Here is a 16,215-nt window from a genome sequence, read left to right on the forward strand (position 1 = left end):
CAAGCTGGGCTACTCCCTCAATTTAAAGAAGTCACATTTGACACCTACCCAGCGGCTCCAATACATCGGAGCAGTGCTCGACACATCCCTGGGGCAGTGTTTGTCTCCCCAGGTGAGGGCTCATAACATTCTGCAGATGGAAAAGTTTCAACGTGCCCAGAGTCTCCCAGCGTTCTAATTCTTGAGGTTGCTCGGCCTCATGGCATCCTGCATTTTCCTGGTGCCAGAGGCCAGGCTGCGGATGAGATCCCTGCAGTGGGCTCTCAAGATGCAGTGGTCGCAGTTCTCCGGCAGGATGTCGGATCCCGTTCAGATTCCGACCTCGGTCGCCCAGGATCTTCTATGGTGGGCTGATGAAGGCAATCTGATAAAGGGAGCCCCATTTTGGCAACCATGGCCAGAGGTGAAGATCGTGACGGACGCATCCCTCACAGGTTGGGGCGCTCATGCCAACGAGTTGACAGCAAGTGGACGTTGGTCTCCGTCGGAGTCCAGACTCCACATCAATCTGTTAGAGTTGAGGGCCGTCAGGCTAGCCCTGAAGGCTTTTCTGCCATCTGTGCGGGCGAAGAATGTCCTGATTATGACAGACAATACAGTGGCCATGCACAACCTCAACAAAAAATGGGGGGCAGGGTCACTCACGTTGCGCCGGGAGGCGATGCAGCTCTGGTTCTGGGCCATCAAGCAGGACATTTCAATCTCTGCAGTTCATCTGGCCGGAGACGAAAATGCGACGGCGGACGCTCTGAGCAGGAAGAGCACGGTCTCTCACGAGTGAGAACTGGCTCAGGAAGTTCTTTTGGAGATCTTAGCCCTTTGGGGAACCCCACAAGTGGATCTTTTTGCCATCAGTGTCAACCGGAAGTGCGAGAGATTCTGCTCGCGGGAATTTTCCCCCAAAAGGAGCCTTAGGGGACACGTTCGTAGTTGAGTGGTCCTTCTCACTGCTGTACGTGTTTCTTCCAGTCCCGTCATTCCGCAAGTGTTGCGGAGGTTACGGAGGTTTGGTTCCCGAATGATACTCATTTCTCCGGCTTGGGCCAGGAGAGTGTGGTGCCCGGACCTTCTAGACATGTCCATCTGCTCTCCACGCCGTCTTCCCTACCGAGACAATCTGCTCTCACGGGAGGGGGGTTGGGTTCTCCATCCAGCGGTCAAGTCTCTCAGCCTTCATGCTTGGTATCTGAAAGGTTGAGGTATAAGGATTGGGACCTCCCCGAAAACGTGATGGAGGTGTTGCTTTCGGCCAGAAGGCCTGCAACGAAATCCCTGTACTGTTGCTGTTGGAGAACGTTCTGTGACTGGTGCAGAGTACAGAATGTGGATCCTTTCCAATCTTACATTCCTTTGGTTTTGTCTGTTTTGCTTTCTTTAGCCCACAAGGGCCTTCAAGTGGGTACCATTAAGGGTTACCTGGCGGTGCTGTCCATATTTAAGCGCTCGTCTGAGGAATGTTCTTATTTTAAGATTCCTTTGATTTCCCAGTTTCTGGAAGGGCTAACTAATGTGTTTCCACTGTCGCCTTTCCAGGTGCCAGGATGGGATTTTAATTTGGTTTTAAAGTTCCTAATGGGAGCTCCGTTTGAGCCCTTACATTCTTGTCCATTGCAACTGTTGTCCTTTAAAACTGTGTTTTTAGTTGCGGTTACTTCCGCACGCTGAGTGAGTTGCAGGCACTTTCCGCCAAGCCACCTTTACTGTTTTCCATAAGGACACGGTTGTCCTGCGGGTGCAGCCTTCTTTTCTTCCGAAGGTTGTGTCGGAATTCCATTTGAGCCAGAAGGTGATTCTTCCGGCGTTTTATCCTCCTCCACATCCTGGTAAGGAAGAGGAGAGGCTCCATAGGTTGGATCCTAGGAGAGCTTTGAGTTTCTATCTCTCACGGATGTCCCAGGTCGGAGTGGACGATCAGCTCTTTGTTGGTTATGCTGGAAGGCGCTTGGGTCAGGCTGTTTCCAAGCAGACCTTGTCCAGATGGATCATTTTGACGATCTCTGAGTGTTACCCTTTTCCTGGAAAAGGACCCACCGGTAGGCTTACGGGCTCACTCTACTAGCGGTGGGGCTGCCTCCACTGCTTTACAGAGGGGTGTTCCTATTTGCAATATTTGCAAAGCAGCCACATGGGCCTCTGTCCATACTTTTGTGGCACTATTTCTTGGACGTGTGTTATTCTCAAATGGCAAATACCATGCTCTGGGGATCAACGTACTTCTTACCACATGGATAAGATCATTAATATTCAAAAAGAAGATGTATACACAGTTGTATATACCCACAGGGCAGAAGAAACAGGGGCAGGTGTATTACCAATGTTCATATTAATACATATTTTTATTTAAATTTAACACTCATAAAATGATCACATTACATAAAATACAATGTCAACACACAATATATAAAACAAGTAAAAGACTATACTTTACAAAAACACATGGAAAACCCATAACGTGGGTTGATTTTTAATGGTTTTAACACAGCTCCGTATGAAACTTCACACTGGAGTAATTTCTCGTGTTTCTAAGTGCTGTTGGTGTATTTTCAAACCCAACTTGTACAAGTTTCTGTCCTTAAAACACAGACAAATGTAGGACATTCATCAGGGGTAAAATTACTATGGGTTTTCAATGGTGATGGTATTCCTTTCCTATCACTTTCTTACTGCCAATTCTTCAAAATGCGGGCCCTGCAGGGTAAAGATATTGTGTGTTACTGGTATGTTTGTTTATGTCTTATTACTAGACTACAAAAAAGCACCCCGATCCACCTAAGGGGTTTGGTATATTTTTATATTTACATACTTTTTAGAGTGTGGTAGATAAATCCACGGGTCAGGGACCAAAGAAATTGGTGTTTGTGGGGGCGATTTCCAGTTCATTAAGGAAGATCACTCCAACCTCCTCTTTAGTTTACAAGATACAATACACAAAATACAAGAGTGACTGTCTAAGAATTAAAATAGACCTTTCCAGATCCATTTTACCAATATGCCAAGTAAAACTTCCTTACAGGGCATTTCAATGGTTTCTACTCATATGTAGGATCCATCATCCGTCTTGATGGGTGATGTTTTCGTAGCTCGTCAGGATTCTACAGAAAAGGGAAAAAACAATGGGGCGTAAAGGCCAGGAATGGTTCAGTGGAGGGTTTATAAAACCCAAATGTCAGTTGGTAAGGGACTATCTTAGTCTCAGCGCACCAACAATGTTGATCTTGGTTTAGGACTGAAAATAGTTTTAAAATTTATAAAGAATCAAAAGTGACCCCCTATAACTTGGAATGGTGAAGGGGATGGTAGATGACCTAAAAGTCCGGATGGGTTATTAAGCCCTTGAAAAACCCCATCACACCTTAGTTTCTGGAGTTTTCTTGGCTGAGTTCAATCATCATTGGTTTGCGTGCCATTGGGCAATCCAAAATGGCCGCCGTAAATATCACACGGGTGACGCGATGACATCACATGCAACATGATGATGTCATGTGTCTCTACGCGATGCTGTATGCGCGCACATATACATACTCACAGGATTTGTAATCCCGGGCATCCCATATTAACAGGCCAAGGTAGGGTTTAAGCCTGAACAGAAAAAAGCGCCCAACAATAGTGCTAGCTATATTAAAAAGGGTTCCATGGCCAAAGAGAGCAGCAATGCTCTAAGGTACTGAGTTGTTTAGGTATTGTGGCCATATGAAGTGGCCTCAAATTCCAAATGGGAAAAACTCGAAAATTAGAGAAGCTCTAACTGCGTATGCCGGGTGATAGTGTTGGAATACTGTCAATATTATCTACATGTATTACATCTACTAATGGCCCCAAAGAGACATGGCACATATTTCAATCGCATTCATGAACATCATCAGGTTAAAGTCACTTAAACAGTTCCAACACAAATTGATATCTTAACCATTGCTCTATGCCTAGATAACAAGTCATATGCCTATATAACAAGTCATGATTAAATAACTAGTTGACTGAGCACATAAGCCTGTACCTTTTATGCATTATGCCACTCTATATTTTCGTTTAGACCTTGAATATTGCTTTTAGTTAGGAAAATTAATTTTTGTTCCAAGCTCAAGTGTTTCTTATTGATCGGATCTTGTGTTTTTCCTTTCACATGTTTCAAGATAGTCCAATTGAAGTCTGTACACTTGTGATTTTTTTCCACGGAATGTTTTACAAGTGGTGCTTGTTCTACCTTATTTTTGATACAACTTTTGTGCTCAGTCATTCTCGTTTTACATTTTCGACTAGTCTTCCCAATGTAGATATATTGGCAGGGGCATCTAATTACATATACCACATTTTCTGTGTTACAATTAGTGTGTTCTGTGATGTTCCATTCTCTTTCTAGACCCAAATCTACTGTAACAGTCTTTCTAGTCTGTGCGCACATGGTGCAGTTCCCACATGGGTGGTGTCCTGATACTGTCGGTAAACCCCACAGTCTTGTCTGTTGGACCTCCTTGTTTTTGCTGTTCCCAATGTCATTCCTCATCACTAGGTTACGTATGGTGGTGCTTTTTCTGAAAGCTACAAAAGGTTTTTTGCATTCTTTTGTCATGACTGTTCCAATTTTTGTTAATAATACCTTTGATTTTATAGGATAAATTACTGAAGGTGTTAACAAAAACTAGTGGAGTCTCCTTGGTAACCCTATTCCTGTGTCGTTGTTGATCGAGGAGGGCTTCTCTATTGTTGTTAAATGCCCTTTTTACTGCGTCCTTCACTAGACATTTAGGGTAGTCCCGAGTGGTAAGTTTGGCAATCAGTTTGTTTGCTCCTTCCTCATAAGATTCACTGGCGCTGGTGTTTTTTTTAAAACGCAAAAATTGTCCACAAGGCAGATTGTTTTTTACATGTTTGCACATGGTGGCTGTTGAAATGGAGAAGGGCATTTTTATCTGTCTCTTTGTTGAAAGGCTTTATCAGCAAAACACCTTGATGGTGGTATATCGAAATGTCCAAAAAATTCACTATATTATTGCTCATGCTCATGGTGAATTTAAGGTATCTGTTTTGTTCATTCAGCCAGCCATTGAATTGGTTCGCCTCTTCTACACTCCCCTTCCAGATGACAAAAATGTCAACTATATAACGTAACCAACACAAAATATTGTCTTGATAAGGGTTGAGATTACGATATATAACAGTCTACATCCTTGGGCAGGATTTGGCCTTTGGTAAGGCAGTCCTTTATTCAGCGATTTGATTGGGCATTCTAGAATTCTAAATTGTAAATTCTTTTCCCACCTCCATAAATTGGTACTGCTTTGGGAGTCTGTCATAGATGTGGAATACGTTGGAGGACACAATCCCCTCAAAGAACAAGTTACTTACCATATCTGGTAACGTTCTTTCGATGGGATGTTCCTCCGACGTATTCCACATCGCCCGCCCAGCCTGCCCCTCTACTGAATTTCCTATGCAATTGCAGTTTATGTTTCTGCAAGGCTATCTGCAGTCATAGTGGCAGGAGTTTTGTGCCACACGCTCTGGGAAAAAACTACAACTGAGGCTACGGGCGCCGTGCGTCCTATATATAACATCCGGTGAAGTCGACCCTCGACGGAGGCCCTCGAGGGACAACGGATCGACGCAGGACGCCCTCCTCCAGATATGGTAAGTAACTTGTACATCTAATTCTTATGGCGGTGGCTAGTATAAGTTTGAAGTTTTGTTCTATAACTATTTTTGTTAAAAAGTATACTAAGAGACAAAGAAAGGTCATAAATGCAAACAGAAATTATGTCATTTCCCCTGAACCAATCGGCACTGGGGGAGGAGAGAGAACTGGTAGGCTGTCCTATTCTAGGATAGGAGTAATTCCAGAGTACTCCCCCCGATTGTAAATGATATGATATCATTTTGCCTAAATAAGGGGGAGACAGAGAAACACAAGGTTTTAGATTCAAAAACGAGATGTAGACATTCATCCAGGCAGATCCATCCATTCAGATACAGGCACACCCAAGAATCCAGGGAGAAAGGAGAGGAGGCAGCTGACCCTATCCAAGAGAGTGCAGTGACCAGACCTTGCCTAGCTGACCCCATCCAAGAGAGTACAGTGACCAGACCTTGCCTAGCTGACCCCACCCAAGAGAGTGCAGTGACCAGACCTTGCCTAGCTGTCCAGAATCCCATCCAGGAAAGCCTAGTGACCAGATCCCTTGGCCTCACTTTCCAGAGTGACCAGATCCCTTGGCCTAGCTGACCAGAGTGACCAGAGACATCGCTGGCTTTCCAGAATCCCAAACTCAAGCTTACATTGTAGGTAGCACATAACCCCAGTCCCCAAACTGCATAGCCCGCTCTTTTGCCTCTTGCATCCCATTTGAAAAATCCCATTCATAGTCCCAAATTGCCAGTATGAATCGTTCCCCTTTCCATAGAAGAATCTGTATTCGCCTGTGTCTGTAGCGTATTCCTTTTATAATTCTTTCCGTTATCTGTGTAAGTCCTTGGTATCATTTTCAAGTAAATCAATTGATTCCCCTATAAAGAGATTCATAGTGAGTTGGTTGAAATTCTAAATTAACCACCTCATGTCAAGTGCCTTTCTTTAATAAATATAGTAATTAAAATATAGCAAATAGAATTAGTCTTTGTGTAACAAAAAGCGAATCTGCCCATGTATTGTGCATTCCTACGAATTGCAATCTTCATCTGTCCCATAGAAAAAACCCAAACCGTAGTCCCATTGAGAATAACCCTTTCTGTCAGAATCTTATCTGTTATGCGCCTCTGTTCCTTGGCCTGAAAACCGATTTCCAATTTTGACAGCCAAGCCCTTCCCGTGGCTGTCTGTCATCCCAAGTCCTGTGTAGAAACGAATTTCCATTCTGCTGCGTGTGTTTTCTTTTACATTTGTCTTCTTTTCCCAAAATCGACTTTCTTACCTTGTCTTCATGTTGCCTCGGTGCCCTGCTTAGTAATCTGTAAGCTTTCTTACCTCTCGAGTATAGCAACACAAATTTATGTCCTAGCTATCCCACAGCGGTTTTAAGCTGCTGTAGGAGAAACAAGTGAAATCCGATTATGCCGTTTTGCTCATAAATCGGGTTTTCATTTTCTTTTCTGGTCTCCCATCTTGGGGTGGTGGGCTGAATTCTAAATCTGATTTTCCCTCTTCATCCTGACTCCTTGCCACTGCCTTCCATCCAAAAATAATTTAGTTAGCAGACGTTTGGGGGTGAGTGTTGCAGGGTGAGTTCTTAACTCGAATGCTATCTGTTGATGTCAAAACAATTTGTCTTCCGTTTGCTATTAAAGGTTTCTGTAAATTGTGTTAGGAGTTTGAACTAATGGTGTTGTGGGAATCTTTGCATATTGTATTGCCACAACATTGGTGGCTGCTGTCCAATTGTTTGATTTTGCTTTTATTTATATTGATACACACCAGCCTGGTTCCTCGTCTACTGTGACACAGGGTGTTAGTGAAGGTGGGTGCGAGACGGGTTGGGGGCCTACTCAAATAAAAGAACCTGTGGTTGATTAAAGTTAAAAAAAATGTTTTTATTGTACGCCGCGTTCAGTGTTATAAAACCGTTAGACAGACGTGCCCTGAGATTCTACCTACACAGGACTAAGACCTTCCATAACTCGGATTCCCTGTTTGTGACCTTCGGTGGGTCAAAACCAGGCGGCCAAGCATCTAAGGCGTCAATAGGTAGGTGGATGCTTATGGCCATCAAAGAAGCATATGAGGGGCAGCACATGACTCTCCCAGCAAACGTGCATGTCCATGCAATCAGAGCCAAGGCTAGGGCTGTGGCTTTCCGAAGAAACTTGCCATGGCAGACAGTCAGAAAGGCGGCTAATTGGGCTTTTCCATCGGCCTTATGTTAGCACTATTGCTTGGCCGCCAGTGCCAGATCAAACGCAGCATTTGGCCATGCAGTTTTGAGAAACTTGTTTTCCAAGACGGGCAACTCTCCTCCCCAGGGCTTCATTCTGTTGTAATAACCCATACAGTATGGAGAAAAGGGGACGGGACATAGGAGTAATTATAAGTTACTCACCTTAGTGACTAAGGTACTCCTATTCTATAGTCCCCTTTCCTCGATACGTCCCACCATCCCCCTTAAGAAAAAACCTGTGTCATTAGGCATTGTAATATAGCCAATGCGTCAAAGGGGACTGAGGAGTGGCGCCAGTGGGCAGAGTCAGGGGAGCACATGCTCCTGGGGCAACGCCCCGCGTGCATCTAAATTTAAAGGGGAAGACAATTTTTTCTGGTGAAAGTTTTTCTGTTTCCCGTCCCTCGTGAGGGATGCCCATACAGTATGGAGGAAAGGGGACTATGGACTAGGAGTATGTTAGTCACTATGGTGAGTAACTTATAATTACTGTACACAAGCCAAAGCTGTTGGCTTTGCCATTGCTTGGTTTTAACAGGACTTCAGTGAAGGACATGAATAGTGCTCATAAATAAAGTGGCTGAAGGCAGACCTGGCTAAGACATTATTCAATTGCGCATTTACATTTCCCATTAACTAATGAATTCTCAGAAGACTGTTGGAAAATCACTGTCAGGCACTTTGAGTGCAGTGTTTGATGGTAAGGCTTGATTAAAGATAGCTCAAAGTGATACCAGGAGGATGTTTTTTGGATGGGGAGGTGCAGGAACTGGGTGACAAAGGTCATAGGGATTTGGTCATAAAGATTATCATGGCCATGGGCAGCCAATGGGAGGGCTAATAATGAAACACCTACAAGCTTTGTGTCCCTCCTCATATGCCATGCCTCCCTATCTGTGCTCTAATGCAATAGTTTCTGCTTGTAGGTGGCACTTTTTCAACCATGCTTTTAGATTGTTTTAGGTCAATGCCCTTAGAAGCCTTGTTCTTGTAATAGTTGTTTAGCCCTTTTCATTTAATGGGTTTACTCTGTCTGTACTAACATCACCTGGCTACTGGCTCACCAGTCCAGAAAGTGAGTGAGTATATCTTTAGTTTTACTGTGCCATTTATTTGGTGGCTATACACATTGTTCATTGGCTGTATGTTTTAGATTCCTAGAAGTGAACAGGAAAATAGTCGGATGGTAGGACTGTATTCAACATCCTTTATTGCTGCCATTAGATACTAATTTTCCGTTGCAAAACTATCTTTCATGGTCGTATAGTATAGCTGCAAGAGAATAAATATACATAATACAATACACCAATACCCAAAGTCTAAATACTTGTTATTTTAGTGATAAAATTGTGTCTGGAAGCTATTAATGCGATCTAATGTTAATCATTTACACAAGGGTAATAAGAATTGGTACCTGGATTTTCAAGGAGTTGCTACTACAATTTAACTGCCCAGAAGTAAACCTCTAAGGTGCTCTCCAGAGCCTTGCAGGGAGCATTGCACTATTTCTTCTACGCAACATGGCACAGCACCCGGTGGGGGAGGGGGGTTCCGACCCCTCTGTAATGGAAAATAGACTCTAGGATACAAATCATTAAAGGTCCTCCTCATTCATGTCGCATCACAGGCATTTTGACTTTCTACTTCACGTTTAAAGCCTGATTTTGGTTCCAAGCTATTTTCATTTTTTTAATTTCATTTATTGTTTTGCATGTCCTGGACAGGGCTTCCTTTAGGTATTTAGAATTAAATGTGCTTTTAATTGTTTACTTTTATCTATTTCATTACTGCATTTCTGTTTTCAATTTTACAGTATTGTTACAACTCTTTTTGTAAAGCGCACTGATACATTGGAAATGGAAAACTAAATAGACTAGAATGACTGAGTGTACTCATTTCAGCTAAATGTGTGATATCTATAATTCATGATTGCCATTGTAGGGTAATTACAGCCAAGTTAGGAGCATCTTCTATAGGCTAAACGTTTTCAGGGAGATGTGGGCTGTTTTTCTTGGTTGCACTAATGACAAATAATTGGGCACTCGGAGTACATAGATTTCCAATCACCTCTATATCATTCTTCTGCACCCGTTTTTCCTTGTATTCACTCTAAAACTTATGGCATCTTGCAGTATCCACAAAAGAGTTTGCAAATAATGACCTTGACACATGTTAGAAGCAACATCATAACTAAACTTGCACTAAGAAAAAAGTGCCTGATGCACAGAACAGAATTCCAGCGTTTCAGGTTCCCTTTGAAAATATCCTCTTGTGGCACTTTGATAAAAACGCTTTTTAGAGTAATATATTTATTTTGTGCACAATGGTGGTTTAATCTGTATGTTATCTATTTTAAACACAAAATGTATTTTAAATGCATAGGAATAAACGGCTTAACGCATGTTTTGCAGCACATTGCATGCTGCATAGTAGTGCTTCATTTCATCCAAACGAAAAATCGTTGTTACATGTTAAAATAACTGGGACATGTTTTGCTTTCGAGCAAGCAAGAGACCAAGTGCTATAGGGTATGATGGTGCAGCCATGTCTTATAAGGAGTAAAATACCGGACTATTGTCTCTATTTGGTTATGAAACACCTCAATGATGACTTGCAGTACCCCTATCAAATATGTATTGCCTTCTCTCGTAATTATAAAGTGGCTTCCCTTTGCTTCCATCCTCGTGTTCATCGTTTCCTCCCCCTTTCTCTTTTGGTCTTGCGATCTCCTTGGCAGTACATATTGGAACAGACACTGTCCCAACTAGCTCCTTAACATTATATGTTGGTCTGAAACTGACCTCATGGCTGGACCAGGCGTCCTCTCCTTACTATCATCAACATCATGCACGGTGCTCAAGTTCCTTGGCACTTCCGATAGCAGGTAGACAAGGTAGCGCAGTCAAGACAGAGTTAAAGTGGTTGATCCTGGGGAACCATCGGGAAGTTAGTTTGGCCAGTCCTTCCAGGTGATTCGCGTCTCTGCCAAGATGAGAACATATCTTTACTGGCTTCCTTGTAAAAAGGGGATGTCGGATGTCATTTTTCAAGTTGGTACTACAATGGTGACATCCAGCTTGCTATTATATACAATAAATGGCCTTACTGAAAGATTTTCAAGCTGTTATAGGCTCAGAAATTCCTGTGTTCCTTGGTTTCTGTGAGCTGATCGACATCCTAGTTCATCACTGTGAAAAGGCCTAGTTCGCCGAGCATTCGTTTTGGGTGGCTTCATCTTAAGCAACATCTGTCATATACCTATCTGGCCTTTCGAGCAACTAGAGTGGTCGCATGCTGCAGGCTCCCATGGCATCCCACTACCTTTCCAATGCGGGTCGCTCATTGCCTGCACCCCTACAACATCCTATGCAACTCGTAAGGAAAGGCCAGCTGGGCAGAATCGTAGTAAAATTAGGGATCCGTTAGGTTTGATAATGGCCGCCGCCATTACCAGCAGCACTCGGCATAGGAGATGCTTCCTCTCCCTGCAAGCCCTATTCGCTGTGATTGGCCGCTATCCACAGCTAATGGACCAATCCAGGGGAGCCGCCCCCCCTCCAAAGACCCACTCACAAGGCCTTGGTTTCCTGTCTGGCCTTTCGAGCCCGCCAGCACACACCTCTTCTGATGCCGTCACTAATGCATAGCCGCCCTACTTAACCATTTCTGACACAGCTGATCCTCTGTTCTGAGCCTCCACTTAACACAGGCTGCGAATGCTCAACGCTCCCCCGATACCGACCACTACTGGTACTTAGCATCACATGCATACCCCATCTATGGCAAACGTGGACTACGCGTATGACTTTGTGCCCATAAGTATGTTGTTTAATTCCCACACGCACACCGTGCCTCATTGTGAATTCAGCTAGGATGACTACCCTGCCTTCTGCTGCAAATTAGGAGTGTTTTTCGGACCCACTCTGCTCCTTTGGTCTATATATGCAAATGCTTTTTGGGTTTCATTGCATTTTGATATTGCATGCTTTCTAAAATCACAATTACTAATAGGCATTATTTTCGAATGTTAAAATATTTGTCTGCTTTATTTCTTAGTAAAACAAAAACATTTTTGCCGATGTTCAAATGATTTGCAGTGCAGAGTTCTCAACAATCCCTTTTTTTCAGGCTCAAATACAAGGCGGCCTTTCACACAACAAGACTTTCAAGAAGCAGTGACCCACCGAAGATTCTTTCAAGTACTTCACTATGATAGCTCCATCTACCTCCCGAATAAGTGGAAGCCAATGGCGGCATTTTGCTGGAGGGGACACTGATTGGGCTTAAGTCCTATTGTTGTTTGATATTTATTGAACCATTGCTCTTCCTGGACTGGAAAATACCAATGAAGATGACGTTTGAAGAGACATCCATGCACAAGCAACTGGTCGATATGACTGTGCAGCTGGTGTCCAATCATCTTTTGCCAGTCCGCTTATTCAGTCTTTGCTCCGTCCAGGGACTTGTTTTCCCTGTTACAGCAAAACATTTCACAGATCCAGCATTTATTCATTTTAAATAGTCTTCCATTTTGAGAATGTATCATTGCTTTGTAAGAAGGAATTTCACAAGTGGGCCACGGAGAAGGACAATGAGCAGAGACTGTTCTGCAATTGCCAGGAGCCAGAGCTCCCTCACAAATAACGCAGTGACAAGCTAACTTCAACCTAATCAAATTCATTTTAAATCACTCTTTCATGTTCATGTTTTAACTTTTTTGGGACGGGGCTTGTGATGAGGCTTCTGGAGCAGTTATGGGCTTGACTCATATATATTACATCGTGGCATTAATTTTGTAAGACCCAGTAAGGTGTCTTGTAGGGGATTTTACAGTACATTTTAATGTGGCTCTCCAGCAACAGATTGTCGTTTGAGTTGTATTCGATCTTACAAAACCTGTTCTGTCTTAAATGGCGTTAGCTTTTTAAACCCTGTTAGGTTGAACCGCTCTGCTTGACGTTGTGTTCATAAAACTCAAAAAGATGTACTTTCTGTTTGCTTTTAACTAAAGAATTATCGCCAGAAGCTGTTAAAGAACATGCTTAGGAGCATGTACAGTGGTATTGGTATGAACAGCTTAGGCTGCCTGTAATACTCTGGTCCAGGCAATAGACTTTCAAGAAGGAGTAGGAAAGAGCATGATGTCTATGTTTGGTTGATTTGAATGCATTCTCTGGAGTATGTATGGGCATGATTACATTTCATTTTCTTACATTAGAAGTGAAGTTACTCTCATGTCAAGCAGTTCTGCTATTTTACAAGATAATTGGCAGTCCGGTTTGGCTGCGCCTGGAATTTAACATATTCACTTGTGAAAGTTTCCTGAAAGATGTTCCTGCTGGGAGCTTACATGTTGTTCACTCAAGAGCTGAAACGGGCACTTTCCACTGCGGTTTACACCATCAACAGCCCTAAAAGTTATGCAACAGTTATACGATTGTCCAGCAGTGCAATTATAGCATTGGGGGGATGAGAAAGAACTGCAATTGCTAGAATAGACAATACAATATATTTGAATTGAGTTGCTTGATAACTCTGGAACCTGGAGGCACTTTACTCTAATTTAAATGTTTATTCTAAAAACCAATTGCAGTGCTACCTTTTTAATTTTTTATTTAATGTCCATATTTTTCGACCAGGGAAGGGATTTATTCAATGCCCATTTTGTACATGCATTTTGCTGAAAATTATAATGTAACATGATTTTGTAAAGCCTGTGTGTAGTGAGTGGTCCAAAAGCCAAATAATGTGTTCCCGTATATTTGTGTGCCTTGAAACACTTTTGTATGGGCGCATGATAAATAATAAATCAATACATTTCATATAGGGCTGAGTAGTGAGAATTACACAACATGAGCAGACATTGATCGGTTTATGAGCATCCGAAGGATGTTTGTGATAAATTGAGTCTTTTATGCTGGGCGTCTAGCATCTTGACTTGTATCTCATGCGTGGCCATCCTGACATCTCTTCATCCTCCCTTGGCATGCATTGAAACTGTGCAACGTGTTCAAGACCGGGCAAGACAGACCATAACAGTGCATGGTCTATGTAACACCCGCAATGTCACGTGTCTCCTTACCCAAAGAACATCTTCTCTGTAGTCCGAGTGGAAGCTCAGCAAGGTATTTCACATATTATTAGCAACAACGTGTATTTTACCTTTCTTATCCAATGCAGTATTGTATCCCTGTGGGACTAGACCTAGGCAAGACCAAAAGAAGATGGCCAGTTAGACTGTTCTACTCAACCTGTGATTGGAGATCCAATTTGGAAACCGTCATTATTAACATTTGTGATGTCTCAATATCGAAAAACAGAAGAGCATCTTGCGAGATGTCTGCGTGTAAATGAATCAACAGCCATAGAAGCTGTGTTCTCCCCTAAATGCAATCTGTCATTAGCCATTACAAATAAGGAAAATCGATCTGTTGGTCGATGACTGACATTTTACCCAATTCTTAAGGATCTTCCCAAAAATGTTGAGTTCTGAATAAGGAGCAATTTTCATAATTGTTTTCTGAGGAACGCATGCTGGCAAAAAGTAACTGAATCAAAACGTATATGAATTGGAGTCTTAATTTGTCAAGCGTTGTACTTAAAGAAACCTTACACTTCTGTCTCCTCTATTAAGGTACAAAGAAGTATTAGGTTCATAAAGTAAGACACACAATTGTAAAAAAATGTTTGAAAAAAACAGCCCTATTCTGTAAGTAAACAATCCGTCCTCGGCGGGCTTTGGGAGCCCCGATTATGCGTCCTCTGGATGTGAACGCGTGTCCACATTTGCAGCCGTTTGAAGATGCAACTGCACTCCTGGATTTCCTGTCCACCGTTGCATTCTCGCGCTTGCCCCAATTGTTCATGTTAACAGGGAGCTAGAGCATGAGGCTACTTACTTTCAGTATGCAGATTTGACACCTTGTCCAAAGTCCAATCTTGTTCTTGGTATACAAAATTGTGTCATACATTATGAAGGGAAAGATACAACATTGAAATCTGATATACCACACTAGCATTGAGTGCTGGTATAGCAATGCCGTCCTTTTAGCCACTTTCTCCTGGTACGTTTTATTTGCAGCAGTGCAGTGCACGCAAAGCACACCACTGCCACCCCTAGAAGCACATCAGTGTACATGGTGAAGGACCTGCTTACATGGACAGAGAATAGGGTGGAGCCAAATCATTTAAATACTCTGAAAGTCCAAAATGGTGCATCGTAAAGCCTGTTAATGCACTGAATTCATACAGTAAAAAGCTAGAGGGGTCTGATTTTAAAAATGCAATTTAAGGGACTGGTTCTCTGTTACGGGAACGTGATGCCCCCTTAAAGGACCTCCTGGGCAATAAAAAAAAAACTATAGAACAAACGTGTTTCCCTCCCGCAGTATGAGTTGCACTTCCTGACAACTACTAAACAACTGTGTTTCACCTTTTTTTTCCTGTAGGTTTTCTCACTCACTACTTGTAACTCAGCGGTAAAGTCCTGCCTACCCGCCTTTGAATAATGGCCTTGCTTGATGTTGTAATCTTTAACTTGATAAATCATCCCATCAAAGTAAAAGTGATAGCCAACTGTACAATTAAGCATTTTGCCACATAGACAAATGACCCCGCTTGGCAAATCACATATCTGTCACACACCAAGTTACAGATTGATGGTAGCATGCCAAATTCTTGTTTCTTTTTCCATTTGTGCATTAATTGAGAATATTTTACTACTGCTAAATGTTATTTTTTACAGTTTGATACTTTTTAGATATCATGATCATTTTACACTTTTTAGATTTGTTTATTTATTCGGTGCTGAATTATCACCTCTTGTATTATCCCTCTGGAAAGCATCTCACGTGTGTCTTGTCCAGTGCTTATCTCACCAAGAACGTTTACCAGTTTTTACCACTGGGAAAAGTAAAATGCAACTTATGTCCTCAATTCAAACAGCAATAATTGTTGTTTTTGTAGTAGACAGGAAATGATGTACAGATTGTGAACAAATTAGGAATGTTTTCAAAATAAAAACGATGATAAACCAGTTGTCGTCTGATGTTTGGAAAAATGGGTGCATTGTGTCTTCAAATGCCAAATATGTATTATGCTGTCAAACTAAATCTCCAATTGCATAGATGTTATGTACAAAGTGTTGGGCGCATGAGCAAGGACTCTTGAGCAAACTGCAGGCTGGTTTTAGGAGGGGCCACAATACCTATTTTAATATATTAGCACTCCATTACATAATAGCAGACACTATAAAGCATCAGAATAGGTCCCTATACTTATGCTACAGAGATTATGGCTGTTCTTTTGACTGTGTTTTACGTTATTTACTCTGGGCAAAACGTTTAAAATAGGG

General features: G+C 42.3%; 1 protein-coding gene across 2 annotated transcripts in view; it reads left to right on the forward strand.

The window, feature by feature from the left end:
- LOC138581301 (organic cation/carnitine transporter 2-like) overlaps positions 1–15,897 on the forward strand; it is a 747,170-nt gene extending 731,273 nt beyond the window's left edge. For both annotated transcript variants that reach the window (XM_069652516.1, XM_069652515.1), the window contains one exon: positions 11,991–15,897. Coding sequence is in view for 1 of the 2 variants with exons in the window: in XM_069652515.1 (XP_069508616.1) it covers positions 11,991–12,075 (85 nt within the window). In the remaining variant the exon portion in view is untranslated. The remainder of the gene's footprint in view (positions 1–11,990) is intronic.
- The last annotated feature ends 318 nt before the right edge of the window (positions 15,898–16,215 follow it).

The sequence above is a fragment of the Ambystoma mexicanum genome, chromosome 3p, assembly GCF_040938575.1.
Source record: "Ambystoma mexicanum isolate Mex_15411 chromosome 3p, UKY_AmexF1_1, whole genome shotgun sequence".
NCBI classification, from domain to species: domain Eukaryota; kingdom Metazoa; phylum Chordata; class Amphibia; order Caudata; family Ambystomatidae; genus Ambystoma; species Ambystoma mexicanum.